General features: G+C 49.4%; 1 protein-coding gene across 1 annotated transcript in view; it reads right to left on the bottom strand.

Moving 5' to 3' along the window:
* The window catches only part of LOC121155648 (nascent polypeptide-associated complex subunit alpha, muscle-specific form-like), a gene marked incomplete at its 5' end in the record, with an annotated part of 67,529 nt that extends 51,964 nt beyond the window's left edge, over window positions 1–15,565 (bottom strand). The window contains 10 exons of the mRNA XM_040979092.1: window positions 718–955; window positions 1,491–1,558; window positions 4,221–4,458; window positions 4,994–5,061; window positions 7,724–7,961; window positions 8,497–8,564; window positions 11,227–11,464; window positions 12,000–12,067; window positions 14,729–14,963; window positions 15,498–15,565. Of these exons, the coding sequence (XP_040835026.1) occupies window positions 718–955; window positions 1,491–1,558; window positions 4,221–4,458; window positions 4,994–5,061; window positions 7,724–7,961; window positions 8,497–8,564; window positions 11,227–11,464; window positions 12,000–12,067; window positions 14,729–14,963; window positions 15,498–15,565 (1,527 nt within the window). The remainder of the gene's footprint in view (window positions 1–717; window positions 956–1,490; window positions 1,559–4,220; window positions 4,459–4,993; window positions 5,062–7,723; window positions 7,962–8,496; window positions 8,565–11,226; window positions 11,465–11,999; window positions 12,068–14,728; window positions 14,964–15,497) is intronic.
* Window positions 15,566–15,934: the final 369 nt, after the last annotated feature.

Below are 15,934 nucleotides of genomic sequence, written 5' to 3'. Positions count from 1 at the left end.
TATCCTCCCCGCATGCCCCCCTCCGACAAAACTCATTTTCCTTGGCCTTCCATTTCCAAAGCACTTGTCTTGATATCAGACAAGACAGTTCATGGGCTCTGCCCAGCATTTCTTACACGACCACTCATTCTGCAGTCACCTGTGTCTTTGTGAATGGTGGGGGAGAAGAGTCAAGCAATCCATTTCCCCCAGCGCCACCCACCCCACAGCTGTCTGTCTGTTTGTTTCTTATCCCAAGTTACCCACCAAAGCCAAAAGATTCAGCAGTTATGAGGCCAAACATGATCAAAGCAGCCTTACAATCAGTAGGTTGTAAATAGACTAGGAACGCACAGGAGCTACTCACGAAAGACCATTTCACCTAGTCCTTTTGTGGACTATGGGAATTAGGATCATCTTCAGTAGCAGCCAGCATAACCGCTCTCTATCAACTGATATAGTGTGAAATAATGCCCGTGTTACTGTAAGAGGGCAAAAGGAAGCGAGTGGGCTTCCATTCACATGAAGGCTGTCTATGGTTGGCTGGCTCCCTTCCCAATCTGAAAAGTCATGCTTCACTCACATGGCATTAGAGTCAGTTTGGGCTTTTGCTTTCTCTCTCATGAGTAGATGAGCCACGGTCAAGTGAGCATCTATTTCATGAACAAACTAGTGTTTCGTCTTTGTAGTGTGCAAGGAAGAGAAAAACAAAATTCCCTGACAAACCAAATCACATACCTCCAGCAGGCGGTGGTGGTGGCCATATGGCAGGAACCCCCGTGGGCAAAAATTTCTGAGCAGGGCTGGCTGGCGGAGCTCCTGCAGGGGGGCGAGCGTGAGGAGGCCCTACCCTCCGGTACGGATTCGGTGGAACAGTTGGGCTTTTGGCTGGATGAGCCGTAGCTGTTGTCCCCTGGAAATCACACAATTCTTTTTTCTCCTCGCAGGGAACTGCTGGCACAGTGAAGCTGCAGGTCTGTAACAAAATAACATAAATCTGGTATCACTAACAATCAAAAAATGCAACATTTAGACACAAATATTTAGGGACATAATCATAAGAAACCCATAATATACAGACTAAGTGGTCCAGAGAAACATCAGATGGGTTTGAGCGATCGCAACTGTGTGGTCAAAGAACAGAAAGCAGGTTTGGACAACACAGCAATATTCTGGCTAAAGAGAACGCACAGCCACTGGCCAGGAGATCCCCAATGCAGAGTACCTAGCACGCTTAGCCCGAGAAGGGAAAGAACAAGTGGGCAGCTGACTCCAGATGTGGCGGAGGACCAAACTGAAAAACTCAGCAAGGTAGACTCTCAAAACATTACGTCCAAATATTCCTGTGTAAATCCAAAGGGGGAAACCAAATCCCCTGCTACACTGGTGTACTCCCTGAGAGGTGTCGACTCAGAAAAGAAACAGATTTCTGGAGAAAACAAATTACAGGGGCATGTCCGTTCTGTCCCACGCACACACCACACGGGTAAAATTACACTGTCAGGACTTACCTCCAGCTTGTCTTGGTGAGGTTTGCTGTCCGACGCTGGCTCAGACGATGGGTTGGGAAGTAGACATGCTTAAAAAGAAAGAAAAGGAATAAAAGGAAACCATGAACATCGAGGGTCTTATTTTGTACTTGGGACATTTCTGGATCACAAGGGACACTGTGATATCTCCCACATCCAGGGCGGTGCATAAGCCAGCTTGGCACCTGCATCCTTAGCCATGGCCACAAGAATACCCCGAGGCCACTGGATCTCCTGCTCTGCCAAATTCTCTACAGCCAAATGAAGCTGAGGTTTCTCCAGCTGGGACTTAGCTACCCACCTGCTGCAGCAGCAGCTTTGAGAAGTTGTCCACAGAGTAGCACCTCTCTTCTTCCTCCCATTCTGTTCCTGCTTCCTCATTCTTCCTTCAATGAGTACTGGCCAACCTTAGACACCCCCGCTGGGCAATACGTGTTCCTGGACTCTACCATCGGGAAATGCTCAGGGTCCGAGGACATCCATTCAGACCTCCCTCCTGGGAATACAACTCTTTGACCCTTCCCTTGCCTTCTCGCCTAGTCACTCACACTGCAGCTCGCTTGGGGCTCGGACCTAAGGGTTAGTTCCCCGACCTCTCAGCATCCTCACTGGCTCACTCCTCTCCCGATTCACCAGACTCCACGATCCATCAGTTCGGACACTTGCCAACATCCTTGTCCTACAAGTCATTTCCATTTCGTACTTGACTGACACCACGCCAAGCCTACATCAATCTGAGCCTCACACATACCTTTACCTACACCTGAGCCCCTTGGACAGCTAGAAGAGGTGGAAAACTAAGAGCCCTCAAACTCCCCACCCTGCGAAAACACACACACTCACTCACTCACTCACAACAGCCCACATCTAGGACAACTGGAACCTCAACATTTCAACCTGATCATCTCCTTCAACATACTGCCGGCTTCATAGTGCCTGGCCTTCCATCCGTGACATGGAAGCAAGGTTGCTCCTCAACACCTGACAACATCCATCCTCCTGAAACGCACCTACACTCGCTATGTGGTCACTGAATGGTGAAGACTGTGAGCTGGCACATTTGGAATGCACAAGGTATCAGATGCTTCATATCCATTAAGTGCAGTCTTCACCAACATACTAATGGCCACCATGGGGAGCACTGGCTGCTGCTCTGTTTTCTAATCCCGCTCGCTGGCTCCAAGCCAGGAAAACCAGCAGAGGCGGGTCCAAGGCCATCGCACCCTGCAGACACACGGCAAACTCCCACTATACTCCTGGCTCCCAGCATCAGAACGACCCGGATTTGGGCTGTGGCTTTTGTGGAGTCGGGCAGAGGACGCAAGCTCTCTTGTCACGTTTTGCTCTGTGTGACTCTGCTACCTCTCCCCTAAACATCAACTACTCTCCAGAAAACAAACAAACAGAAGAATCCAGAGACCCAACATGCAGCCCACACACCCCTAGTGCCTCCTCCCTGTAGCCCTGCCTTTCAGGTACAGAAAAATAAACCTTACCAAAACCCCGGCTTCCTGAACAAAGATTCCATGGCGTGTCCAACGATACAGGGTGTCAACGTGCCCACTGCGATGCCATCACCTCTTAAGCCATGCCATCGCAGCCATGTGCACACAGATCCAAGCGTCCAAGATCACCTCTGACCCTCACGCTCACTGTCATAATGCTTGTCCGTTAAATCGTACAACCCGACAACAACACCATAGAAACCCAATATTGCCACCTGATAACCTTATGCTTCCCACGCCAATACACAGCCTTTCCTGAGCGAATCTCTTCTCAAACTTTGTGTTGACTTTCACAAGTTCTTCCTGTTGTCCACTCACCACGGAAACCCACATACCTACATTGCCCAACTTCAGACAGCGCCACGAGGCTGTGGAAGGAAATGAGTGATGGGAAAACAGTAGTTTGGCTCGGGACATCTTAGCCAGATGCAAGCAGGACTGGCTGAAAGGTGGGCAAACACTTGGCTGCATCCAAACGTGTATCTGAAAATATCCTCCCCGCATGCCCCCCTCCGACAAAACTCATTTTCCTTGGCCTTCCATTTCCAAAGCACTTGTCTTGATATCAGACAAGACAGTTCATGGGCTCTGCCCAGCATTTCTTACACGACCACTCATTCTGCAGTCACCTGTGTCTTTGTGAATGGTGGGGGAGAAGAGTCAAGCAATCCATTTCCCCCAGCGCCACCCACCCCACAGCTGTCTGTCTGTTTGTTTCTTATCCCAAGTTACCCACCAAAGCCAAAAGATTCAGCAGTTATGAGGCCAAACATGATCAAAGCAGCCTTACAATCAGTAGGTTGTAAATAGACTAGGAACGCACAGGAGCTACTCACGAAAGACCATTTCACCTAGTCCTTTTGTGGACTATGGGAATTAGGATCATCTTCAGTAGCAGCCAGCATAACCGCTCTCTATCAACTGATATAGTGTGAAATAATGCCCGTGTTACTGTAAGAGGGCAAAAGGAAGCGAGTGGGCTTCCATTCACATGAAGGCTGTCTATGGTTGGCTGGCTCCCTTCCCAATCTGAAAAGTCATGCTTCACTCACATGGCATTAGAGTCAGTTTGGGCTTTTGCTTTCTCTCTCATGAGTAGATGAGCCACGGTCAAGTGAGCATCTATTTCATGAACAAACTAGTGTTTCGTCTTTGTAGTGTGCAAGGAAGAGAAAAACAAAATTCCCTGACAAACCAAATCACATACCTCCAGCAGGCGGTGGTGGTGGCCATATGGCAGGAACCCCCGTGGGCAAAAATTTGTGAGCAGGGCTGGCTGGCGGAGCTCCTGCAGGGGGGCGAGCGTGAGGAGGCCCTACCCTCCGGTACGGATTCGGTGGAACAGTTGGGCTTTTGGCTGGATGAGCCGTGGCTGTTGTCCCCTGGAAATCACACAATTCTTTTTTCTCCTCGCAGGGAACTGCTGGCACAGTGAAGCTGCAGGTCTGTAACAAAATAACATAAATCTGGTATCACTAACAATCAAAAAATGCAACATTTAGACACAAATATTTAGGGACATAATCATAAGAAACCCATAATATACAGACTAAGTGGTCCAGAGAAACATCAGATGGGTTTGAGCGATCGCAACTGTGTGGTCAAAGAACAGAAAGCAGGTTTGGACAACACAGCAATATTCTGGCTAAAGAGAACGCACAGCCACTGGCCAGGAGATCCCCAATGCAGAGTACCTAGCACGCTTAGCCCGAGAAGGGAAAGAACAAGTGGGCAGCTGACTCCAGATGTGGCGGAGGACCAAACTGAAAAACTCAGCAAGGTAGACTCTCAAAACATTACGTCCAAATATTCCTGTGTAAATCCAAAGGGGGAAACCAAATCCCCTGCTACACTGGTGTACTCCCTGAGAGGTGTCGACTCAGAAAAGAAACAGATTTCTGGAGAAAACAAATTACAGGGGCATGTCCGTTCTGTCCCACGCACACACCACACGGGTAAAATTACACTGTCAGGACTTACCTCCAGCTTGTCTTGGTGAGGTTTGCTGTCCGACGCTGGCTCAGACGATGGGTTGGGAAGTAGACATGCTTAAAAAGAAAGAAAAGGAATAAAAGGAAACCATGAACATCGAGGGTCTTATTTTGTACTTGGGACATTTCTGGATCACAAGGGACACTGTGATATCTCCCACATCCAGGGCGGTGCATAAGCCAGCTTGGCACCTGCATCCTTAGCCATGGCCACAAGAATACCCCGAGGCCACTGGATCTCCTGCTCTGCCAAATTCTCTACAGCCAAATGAAGCTGAGGTTTCTCCAGCTGGGACTTAGCTACCCACCTGCTGCAGCAGCAGCTTTGAGAAGTTGTCCACAGAGTAGCACCTCTCTTCTTCCTCCCATTCTGTTCCTGCTTCCTCATTCTTCCTTCAATGAGTACTGGCCAACCTTAGACACCCCCGCTGGGCAATACGTGTTCCTGGACTCTACCATCGGGAAATGCTCAGGGTCCGAGGACATCCATTCAGACCTCCCTCCTGGGAATACAACTCTTTGACCCTTCCCTTGCCTTCTCGCCTAGTCACTCACACTGCAGCTCGCTTGGGGCTCGGACCTAAGGGTTAGTTCCCCGACCTCTCAGCATCCTCACTGGCTCACTCCTCTCCCGATTCACCAGACTCCACGATCCATCAGTTCGGACACTTGCCAACATCCTTGTCCTACAAGTCATTTCCATTTCGTACTTGACTGACACCACGCCAAGCCTACATCAATCTGAGCCTCACACATACCTTTACCTACACCTGAGCCCCTTGGACAGCTAGAAGAGGTGGAAAACTAAGAGCCCTCAAACTCCCCACCCTGCGAAAACACACACACTCACTCACTCACTCACAACAGCCCACATCTAGGACAACTGGAACCTCAACATTTCAACCTGATCATCTCCTTCAACATACTGCCGGCTTCATAGTGCCTGGCCTTCCATCCGTGACATGGAAGCAAGGTTGCTCCTCAACACCTGACAACATCCATCCTCCTGAAACGCACCTACACTCGCTATGTGGTCACTGAATGGTGAAGACTGTGAGCTGGCACATTTGGAATGCACAAGGTATCAGATGCTTCATATCCATTAAGTGCAGTCTTCACCAACATACTAATGGCCACCATGGGGAGCACTGGCTGCTGCTCTGTTTTCTAATCCCGCTCGCTGGCTCCAAGCCAGGAAAACCAGCAGAGGCGGGTCCAAGGCCATCGCACCCTGCAGACACACGGCAAACTCCCACTATACTCCTGGCTCCCAGCATCAGAACGACCCGGATTTGGGCTGTGGCTTTTGTGGAGTCGGGCAGAGGACGCAAGCTCTCTTGTCACGTTTTGCTCTGTGTGACTCTGCTACCTCTCCCCTAAACATCAACTACTCTCCAGAAAACAAACAAACACAAGAATCCAGAGACCCAACATGCAGCCCACACACCCCTGGTGCCTCCTGCCTGTAGCCCTGCCTTTCAGGTACAGAAAAATAAACCTTACCAAAACCCCGGCTTCCTGAGCAAAGATTCCATGGCGTGTCCAACGATACAGGGTGTCAACGTGCCCACTGAGATGCCATCACCTCTTAAGCCATGCCATCGCAGCCATGTGCACACAGATCCAAGCGTCCAAGATCACCTCTGACCCTCACGCTCACTGTCATAATGCTTGTCCGTTAAATCGTACAACCCGACAACAACACCAGAGAAACCCAATATTGCCACCTGATAACCTTATGCTTCCCACGCCAATACACAGCCTTTCCTGAGCGAATCTCTTCTCAAACTTTGTGTTGACTTTCACAAGTTCTTCCTGTTGTCCACTCACCACGGAAACCCACATACCTACATTGCCCAACTTCAGACAGCGCCACGAGGCTGTGGAAGGAAATGAGTGATGGGAAAACAGTAGTTTGGCTCGGGACATCTTAGCCAGATGCAAGCAGGACTGGCTGAAAGGTGGGCAAACACTTGGCTGCATCCAAACGTGTATCTGAAAATATCCTCCCCGCATGCCCCCCTCCGACAAAACTCATTTTCCTTGGCCTTCCATTTCCAAAGCACTTGTCTTGATATCAGACAAGACAGTTCATGGGCTCTGCCCAGCATTTCTTACACGACCACTCATTCTGCAGTCACCTGTGTCTTTGTGAATGGTGGGGGAGAAGAGTCAAGCAATCCATTTCCCCCAGCGCCACCCACCCCACAGCTGTCTGTCTGTTTGTTTCTTATCCCAAGTTACCCACCAAAGCCAAAAGATTCAGCAGTTATGAGGCCAAACATGATCAAAGCAGCCTTACAATCAGTAGGTTGTAAATAGACTAGGAACGCACAGGAGCTACTCACGAAAGACCATTTCACCTAGTCCTTTTGTGGACTATGGGAATTAGGATCATCTTCAGTAGCAGCCAGCATAACCGCTCTCTATCAACTGATATAGTGTGAAATAATGCCCGTGTTACTGTAAGAGGGCAAAAGGAAGCGAGTGGGCTTCCATTCACATGAAGGCTGTCTATGGTTGGCTGGCTCCCTTCCCAATCTGAAAAGTCATGCTTCACTCACATGGCATTAGAGTCAGTTTGGGCTTTTGCTTTCTCTCTCATGAGTAGATGAGCCACGGTCAAGTGAGCATCTATTTCATGAACAAACTAGTGTTTCGTCTTTGTAGTGTGCAAGGAAGAGAAAAACAAAATTCCCTGACAAACCAAATCACATACCTCCAGCAGGCGGTGGTGGTGGCCATATGGCAGGAACCCCCGTGGGCAAAAATTTCTGAGCAGGGCTGGCTGGCGGAGCTCCTGCAGGGGGGCGAGCGTGAGGAGGCCCTACCCTCCGGTACGGATTCGGTGGAACAGTTGGGCTTTTGGCTGGATGAGCCGTGGCTGTTGTCCCCTGGAAATCACACAATTCTTTTTTCTCCTCGCAGGGAACTGCTGGCACAGTGAAGCTGCAGGTCTGTAACAAAATCACATAAATCTGGTATCACTAACAATCAAAAAATGCAACATTTAGACACAAATATTTAGGGACATAATCATAAGAAACCCATAATATACAGACTAAGTGGTCCAGAGAAACATCAGATGGGTTTGAGCGATCGCAACTGTGTGGTCAAAGAACAGAAAGCAGGTTTGGACAACACAGCAATATTCTGGCTAAAGAGAACGCACAGCCACTGGCCAGGAGATCCCCAATGCAGAGTACCTAGCACGCTTAGCCCGAGAAGGGAAAGAACAAGTGGGCAGCTGACACCAGATGTGGCGGAGGACCAAACTGAAAAACTCAGCAAGGTAGACTCTCAAAACATTACGTCCAAATATTCCTGTGTAAATCCAAAGGGGGAAACCAAATCCCCTGCTACACTGGTGTACTCCCTGAGAGGTGTCGACTCAGAAAAGAAACAGATTTCTGGAGAAAACAAATTACAGGGGCATGTCCGTTCTGTCCCACGCACACACCACACGGGTAAAATTACACTGTCAGGACTTACCTCCAGCTTGTCTTGGTGAGGTTTGCTGTCCGACGCTGGCTCAGACGATGGGTTGGGAAGTAGACATGCTTAAAAAGAAAGAAAAGGAATAAAAGGAAACCATGAACATCGAGGGTCTTATTTTGTACTTGGGACATTTCTGGATCACAAGGGACACTGTGATATCTCCCACATCCAGGGCGGTGCATAAGCCAGCTTGGCACCTGCATCCTTAGCCATGGCCACAAGAATACCCCGAGGCCACTGGATCTCCTGCTCTGCCAAATTCTCTACAGCCAAATGAAGCTGAGGTTTCTCCAGCTGGGACTTAGCTACCCACCTGCTGCAGCAGCAGCTTTGAGAAGTTGTCCACAGAGTAGCACCTCTCTTCTTCCTCCCATTCTGTTCCTGCTTCCTCATTCTTCCTTCAATGAGTACTGGCCAACCTTAGACACCCCCGCTGGGCAATACGTGTTCCTGGACTCTACCATCGGGAAATGCTCAGGGTCCGAGGACATCCATTCAGACCTCCCTCCTGGGAATACAACTCTTTGACCCTTCCCTTGCCTTCTCGCCTAGTCACTCACACTGCAGCTCGCTTGGGGCTCGGACCTAAGGGTTAGTTCCCCGACCTCTCAGCATCCTCACTGGCTCACTCCTCTCCCGATTCACCAGACTCCACGATCCATCACTTCGGACACTTGCCAACATCCTTGTCCTACAAGTCATTTCCATTTCGTACTTGACTGACACCACGCCAAGCCTACATCAATCTGAGCCTCACACATACCTTTACCTACACCTGAGCCCCTTGGACAGCTAGAAGAGGTGGAAAACTAAGAGCCCTCAAACTCCCCACCCTGCGAAAACACACACACTCACTCACTCACTCACAACAGCCCACATCTAGGACAACTGGAACCTCAACATTTCAACCTGATCATCTCCTTCAACATACTGCCGGCTTCATAGTGCCTGGCCTTCCATCCGTGACATGGAAGCAAGGTTGCTCCTCAACACCTGACAACATCCATCCTCCTGAAACGCACCTACACTCGCTATGTGGTCACTGAATGGTGAAGACTGTGAGCTGGCACATTTGGAATGCACAAGGTATCAGATGCTTCATATCCATTAAGTGCAGTCTTCACCAACATACTAATGGCCACCATGGGGAGCACTGGCTGCTGCTCTGTTTTCTAATCCCGCTCGCTGGCTCCAAGCCAGGAAAACCAGCAGAGGCGGGTCCAAGGCCATCGCACCCTGCAGACACACGGCAAACTCCCACTATACTCCTGGCTCCCAGCATCAGAACGACCCGGATTTGGGCTGTGGCTTTTGTGGAGTCGGGCAGAGGACGCAAGCTCTCTTGTCACGTTTTGCTCTGTGTGACTCTGCTACCTCTCCCCTAAACATCAACTACTCTCCAGAAAACAAACAAACACAAGAATCCAGAGACCCAACATGCAGCCCACACACCCCTGGTGCCTCCTGCCTGTAGCCCTGCCTTTCAGGTACAGAAAAATAAACCTTACCAAAACCCCGGCTTCCTGAGCAAAGATTCCATGGCGTGTCCAACGATACAGGGTGTCAACGTGCCCACTGAGATGCCATCACCTCTTAAGCCATGCCATCGCAGCCATGTGCACACAGATCCAAGCGTCCAAGATCACCTCTGACCCTCACGCTCACTGTCATAATGCTTGTCCGTTAAATCGTACAACCCGACAACAACACCATAGAAACCCAATATTGCCACCTGATAACCTTATGCTTCCCACGCCAATACACAGCCTTTCCTGAGCGAATCTCTTCTCAAACTTTGTGTTGACTTTCACAAGTTCTTCCTGTTGTCCACTCACCACGGAAACCCACATACCTACATTGCCCAACTTCAGACAGCGCCACGAGGCTGTGGAAGGAAATGAGTGATGGGAAAACAGTAGTTTGGCTCGGGACATCTTAGCCAGATGCAAGCAGGACTGGCTGAAAGGTGGGCAAACACTTGGCTGCATCCAAACGTGTATCTGAAAATATCCTCCCCGCATGCCCCCCTCCGACAAAACTCATTTTCCTTGGCCTTCCATTTCCAAAGCACTTGTCTTGATATCAGACAAGACAGTTCATGGGCTCTGCCCAGCATTTCTTACACGACCACTCATTCTGCAGTCACCTGTGTCTTTGTGAATGGTGGGGGAGAAGAGTCAAGCAATCCATTTCCCCCAGCGCCACCCACCCCACAGCTGTCTGTCTGTTTGTTTCTTATCCCAAGTTACCCACCAAAGCCAAAAGATTCAGCAGTTATGAGGCCAAACATGATCAAAGCAGCCTTACAATCAGTAGGTTGTAAATAGACTAGGAACGCACAGGAGCTACTCACGAAAGACCATTTCACCTAGTCCTTTTGTGGACTATGGGAATTAGGATCATCTTCAGTAGCAGCCAGCATAACCGCTTTCTATCAACTGATATAGTGTGAAATAATGCCCGTGTTACTGTAAGAGGGCAAAAGGAAGCGAGTGGGCTTCCATTCACATGAAGGCTGTCTATGGTTGGCTGGCTCCCTTCCCAATCTGAAAAGTCATGCTTCACTCACATGGCATTAGAGTCAGTTTGGGCTTTTGCTTTCTCTCTCATGAGTAGATGAGCCACGGTCAAGTGAGCATCTATTTCATGAACAAACTAGTGTTTCGTCTTTGTAGTGTGCAAGGAAGAGAAAAACAAAATTCCCTGACAAACCAAATCACATACCTCCAGCAGGCGGTGGTGGTGGCCATATGGCAGGAACCCCCGTGGGCAAAAATTTCTGAGCAGGGCTGGCTGGCGGAGCTCCTGCAGGGGGGCGAGCGTGAGGAGGCCCTACCCTCCGGTACGGATTCGGTGGAACAGTTGGGCTTTTGGCTGGATGAGCCGTGGCTGTTGTCCCCTGGAAATCACACAATTCTTTTTTCTCCTCGCAGGGAACTGCTGGCACAGTGAAGCTGCAGGTCTGTAACAAAATAACATAAATCTGGTATCACTAACAATCAAAAAATGCAACATTTAGACACAAATATTTAGGGACATAATCATAAGAAACCCATAATATACAGACTAAGTGGTCCAGAGAAACATCAGATGGGTTTGAGCGATCGCAACTGTGTGGTCAAAGAACAGAAAGCAGGTTTGGACAACACAGCAATATTCTGGCTAAAGAGAACGCACAGCCACTGGCCAGGAGATCCCCAATGCAGAGTACCTAGCACGCTTAGCCCGAGAAGGGAAAGAACAAGTGGGCAGCTGACTCCAGATGTGGCGGAGGACCAAACTGAAAAACTCAGCAAGGTAGACTCTCAAAACATTACGTCCAAATATTCCTGTGTAAATCCAAAGGGGGAAACCAAATCCCCTGCTACACTGGTGTACTCCCTGAGAGGTGTCGACTCAGAAAAGAAACAGATTTCTGGAGAAAACAAATTACAGGGGCATGTCCGTTCTGTCCCACGCACACACCACACGGGTAAAATTACACTGTCAGGACTTACCTCCAGCTTGTCTTGGTGAGGTTTGCTGTCCGACGCTGGCTCAGACGATGGGTTGGGAAGTAGACATGCTTAAAAAGAAAGAAAAGGAATAAAAGGAAACCATGAACATCGAGGGTCTTATTTTGTACTTGGGACATTTCTGGATCACAAGGGACACTGTGATATCTCCCACATCCAGGGCGGTGCATAAGCCAGCTTGGCACCTGCATCCTTAGCCATGGCCACAAGAATACCCCGAGGCCACTGGATCTCCTGCTCTGCCAAATTCTCTACAGCCAAATGAAGCTGAGGTTTCTCCAGCTGGGACTTAGCTACCCACCTGCTGCAGCAGCAGCTTTGAGAAGTTGTCCACAGAGTAGCACCTCTCTTCTTCCTCCCATTCTGTTCCTGCTTCCTCATTCTTCCTTCAATGAGTACTGGCCAACCTTAGACACCCCCGCTGGGCAATACGTGTTCCTGGACTCTACCATCGGGAAATGCTCAGGGTCCGAGGACATCCATTCAGACCTCCCTCCTGGGAATACAACTCTTTGACCCTTCCCTTGCCTTCTCGCCTAGTCACTCACACTGCAGCTCGCTTGGGGCTCGGACCTAAGGGTTAGTTCCCCGACCTCTCAGCATCCTCACTGGCTCACTCCTCTCCCGATTCACCAGACTCCACGATCCATCAGTTCGGACACTTGCCAACATCCTTGTCCTACAAGTCATTTCCATTTCGTACTTGACTGACACCACGCCAAGCCTACATCAATCTGAGCCTCACACATACCTTTACCTACACCTGAGCCCCTTGGACAGCTAGAAGAGGTGGAAAACTAAGAGCCCTCAAACTCCCCACCCTGCGAAAACACACACACTCACTCACTCACTCACAACAGCCCACATCTAGGACAACTGGAACCTCAACATTTCAACCTGATCATCTCCTTCAACATACTGCCGGCTTCATAGTGCCTGGCCTTCCATCCGTGACATGGAAGCAAGGTTGCTCCTCAACACCTGACAACATCCATCCTCCTGAAACGCACCTACACTCGCTATGTGGTCACTGAATGGTGAAGACTGTGAGCTGGCACATTTGGAATGCACAAGGTATCAGATGCTTCATATCCATTAAGTGCAGTCTTCACCAACATACTAATGGCCACCATGGGGAGCACTGGCTGCTGCTCTGTTTTCTAATCCCGCTCGCTGGCTCCAAGCCAGGAAAACCAGCAGAGGCGGGTCCAAGGCCATCGCACCCTGCAGACACACGGCAAACTCCCACTATACTCCTGGCTCCCAGCATCAGAACGACCCGGATTTGGGCTGTGGCTTTTGTGGAGTCGGGCAGAGGACGCAAGCTCTCTTGTCACGTTTTGCTCTGTGTGACTCTGCTACCTCTCCCCTAAACATCAACTACTCTCCAGAAAACAAACAAACACAAGAATCCAGAGACCCAACATGCAGCCCACACACCCCTGGTGCCTCCTGCCTGTAGCCCTGCCTTTCAGGTACAGAAAAATAAACCTTACCAAAACCCCGGCTTCCTGAGCAAAGATTCCATGGCGTGTCCAACGATACAGGGTGTCAACGTGCCCACTGAGATGCCATCACCTCTTAAGCCATGCCATCGCAGCCATGTGCACACAGATCCAAGCGTCCAAGATCACCTCTGACCCTCACGCTCACTGTCATAATGCTTGTCCGTTAAATCGTACAACCGACAACAACACCATAGAAACCCAATATTGCCACCTGATAACCTTATGCTTCCCACGCCAATACACAGCCTTTCCTGAGCGAATCTCTTCTCAAACTTTGTGTTGACTTTCACAAGTTCTTCCTGTTGTCCACTCACCACGGAAACCCACATACCTACATTGCCCAACTTCAGACAGCGCCACGAGGCTGTGGAAGGAAATGAGTGATGGGAAAACAGTAGTTTGGCTCGGGACATCTTAGCCAGATGCAAGCAGGACTGGCTGAAAGGTGGGCAAACACTTGGCTGCATCCAAACGTGTATCTGAAAATATCCTCCCCGCATGCCCCCCTCCGACAAAACTCATTTTCCTTGGCCTTCCATTTCCAAAGCACTTGTCTTGATATCAGACAAGACAGTTCATGGGCTCTGCCCAGCATTTCTTACACGACCACTCATTCTGCAGTCACCTGTGTCTTTGTGAATGGTGGGGGAGAAGAGTCAAGCAATCCATTTCCCCCAGCGCCACCCACCCCACAGCTGTCTGTCTGTTTGTTTCTTATCCCAAGTTACCCACCAAAGCCAAAAGATTCAGCAGTTATGAGGCCAAACATGATCAAAGCAGCCTTACAATCAGTAGGTTGTAAATAGACTAGGAACGCACAGGAGCTACTCACGAAAGACCATTTCACCTAGTCCTTTTGTGGACTATGGGAATTAGGATCATCTTCAGTAGCAGCCAGCATAACCGCTTTCTATCAACTGATATAGTGTGAAATAATGCCCGTGTTACTGTAAGAGGGCAAAAGGAAGCGAGTGGGCTTCCATTCACATGAAGGCTGTCTATGGTTGGCTGGCTCCCTTCCCAATCTGAAAAGTCATGCTTCACTCACATGGCATTAGAGTCAGTTTGGGCTTTTGCTTTCTCTCTCATGAGTAGATGAGCCACGGTCAAGTGAGCATCTATTTCATGAACAAACTAGTGTTTCGTCTTTGTAGTGTGCAAGGAAGAGAAAAACAAAATTCCCTGACAAACCAAATCACATACCTCCAGCAGGCGGTGGTGGTGGCCATATGGCAGGAACCCCCGTGGGCAAAAATTTCTGAGCAGGGCTGGCTGGCGGAGCTCCTGCAGGGGGGCGAGCGTGAGGAGGCCCTACCCTCCGGTACGGATTCGGTGGAACAGTTGGGCTTTTGGCTGGATGAGCCGTAGCTGTTGTCCCCTGGAAATCACACAATTCTTTTTTCTCGCAGGGAACTGCTGGCACAGTTAAGCTGCAGGTCTGTAACAAAATAACATGAATCTGATATCACTAATAATCAAAAACTGCAAAATTTATACACAAATATTTAGGGACATAATCATAAGAAACCCATAATATACAGACTAAGTGGTCCAGAGAAACATCAGATGGGTTTGAGCTATCGCAACTGTGTGGTCAAAGAACAGAAAGCAGGTTTGGACAACACAGCAATATTCTGGCTAAAGAGAACGCACAGACACTGGCCAGGAGATCCCAATGCAGAGTACCTAGCACGCTTAGCCCGAGAAGGGAAAGAACAAGTGGGCAGCTGACTCCAGATGTGGCGGAGGACCAAACTGAAAAACTCAGCAAGGTAGACTCTCAAAACATTACGTCCAAATATTCCTGTGTAAATCCAAAGGGGGAAACCAAATCCCCTGCTACACTGGTGTACTCCCTGAGAGGTGTCGACTCAGAAAAGAAACAGATTTCTAGAGAAAACAAATTACAGGGGCATGTCCGTTCTGTCCCACGCACACACCACACGGGTAAAATCACACTGTCAGGACTTACCTCCAGCTTGTCTTGGTGAGGTTTGCTGTCTGACGCTTGCTCAGACGATGGGTTGGGAAGTAGACATTCTTAAAAAGAAAGAAAAGGAATAAAAGGAAACCATGAACATCGAGGGTCTTATTTTGTACTTGGGACATTTCTGGATCACAAGGGACACTGTGATATCTCCCACATCCAGGGCGGTGCATAAGCCAGCTTGGCACCTGCATCCTTAGCCATGGCCACAAGAATACCCCGAGGCCACTGGATCTCCTGCTCTGCCAAATTCTCTACAGCCAAATGAAGCTGAGGTTTCTCCAGCTGGGACTTAGCTACCCACCTGCTGCAGCAGCAGCTTTGAGAAGTTGTCCACAGAGTAGCACCTCTCTTCTTCCTCCCATTCTGTTCCTGCTTCCTCATTCTTCCTTCAATGAGTACTGGCCAACCTTAGACACCCC

This window comes from Ochotona curzoniae, unplaced genomic scaffold, assembly GCF_017591425.1.
Source record: "Ochotona curzoniae isolate NIBS_2020 unplaced genomic scaffold, NIBS_Ocur_1.0 contig_296, whole genome shotgun sequence".
Taxonomy (NCBI): domain Eukaryota; kingdom Metazoa; phylum Chordata; class Mammalia; order Lagomorpha; family Ochotonidae; genus Ochotona; species Ochotona curzoniae.
This window is presented reverse-complemented; position numbering and strand designations above follow the sequence as displayed.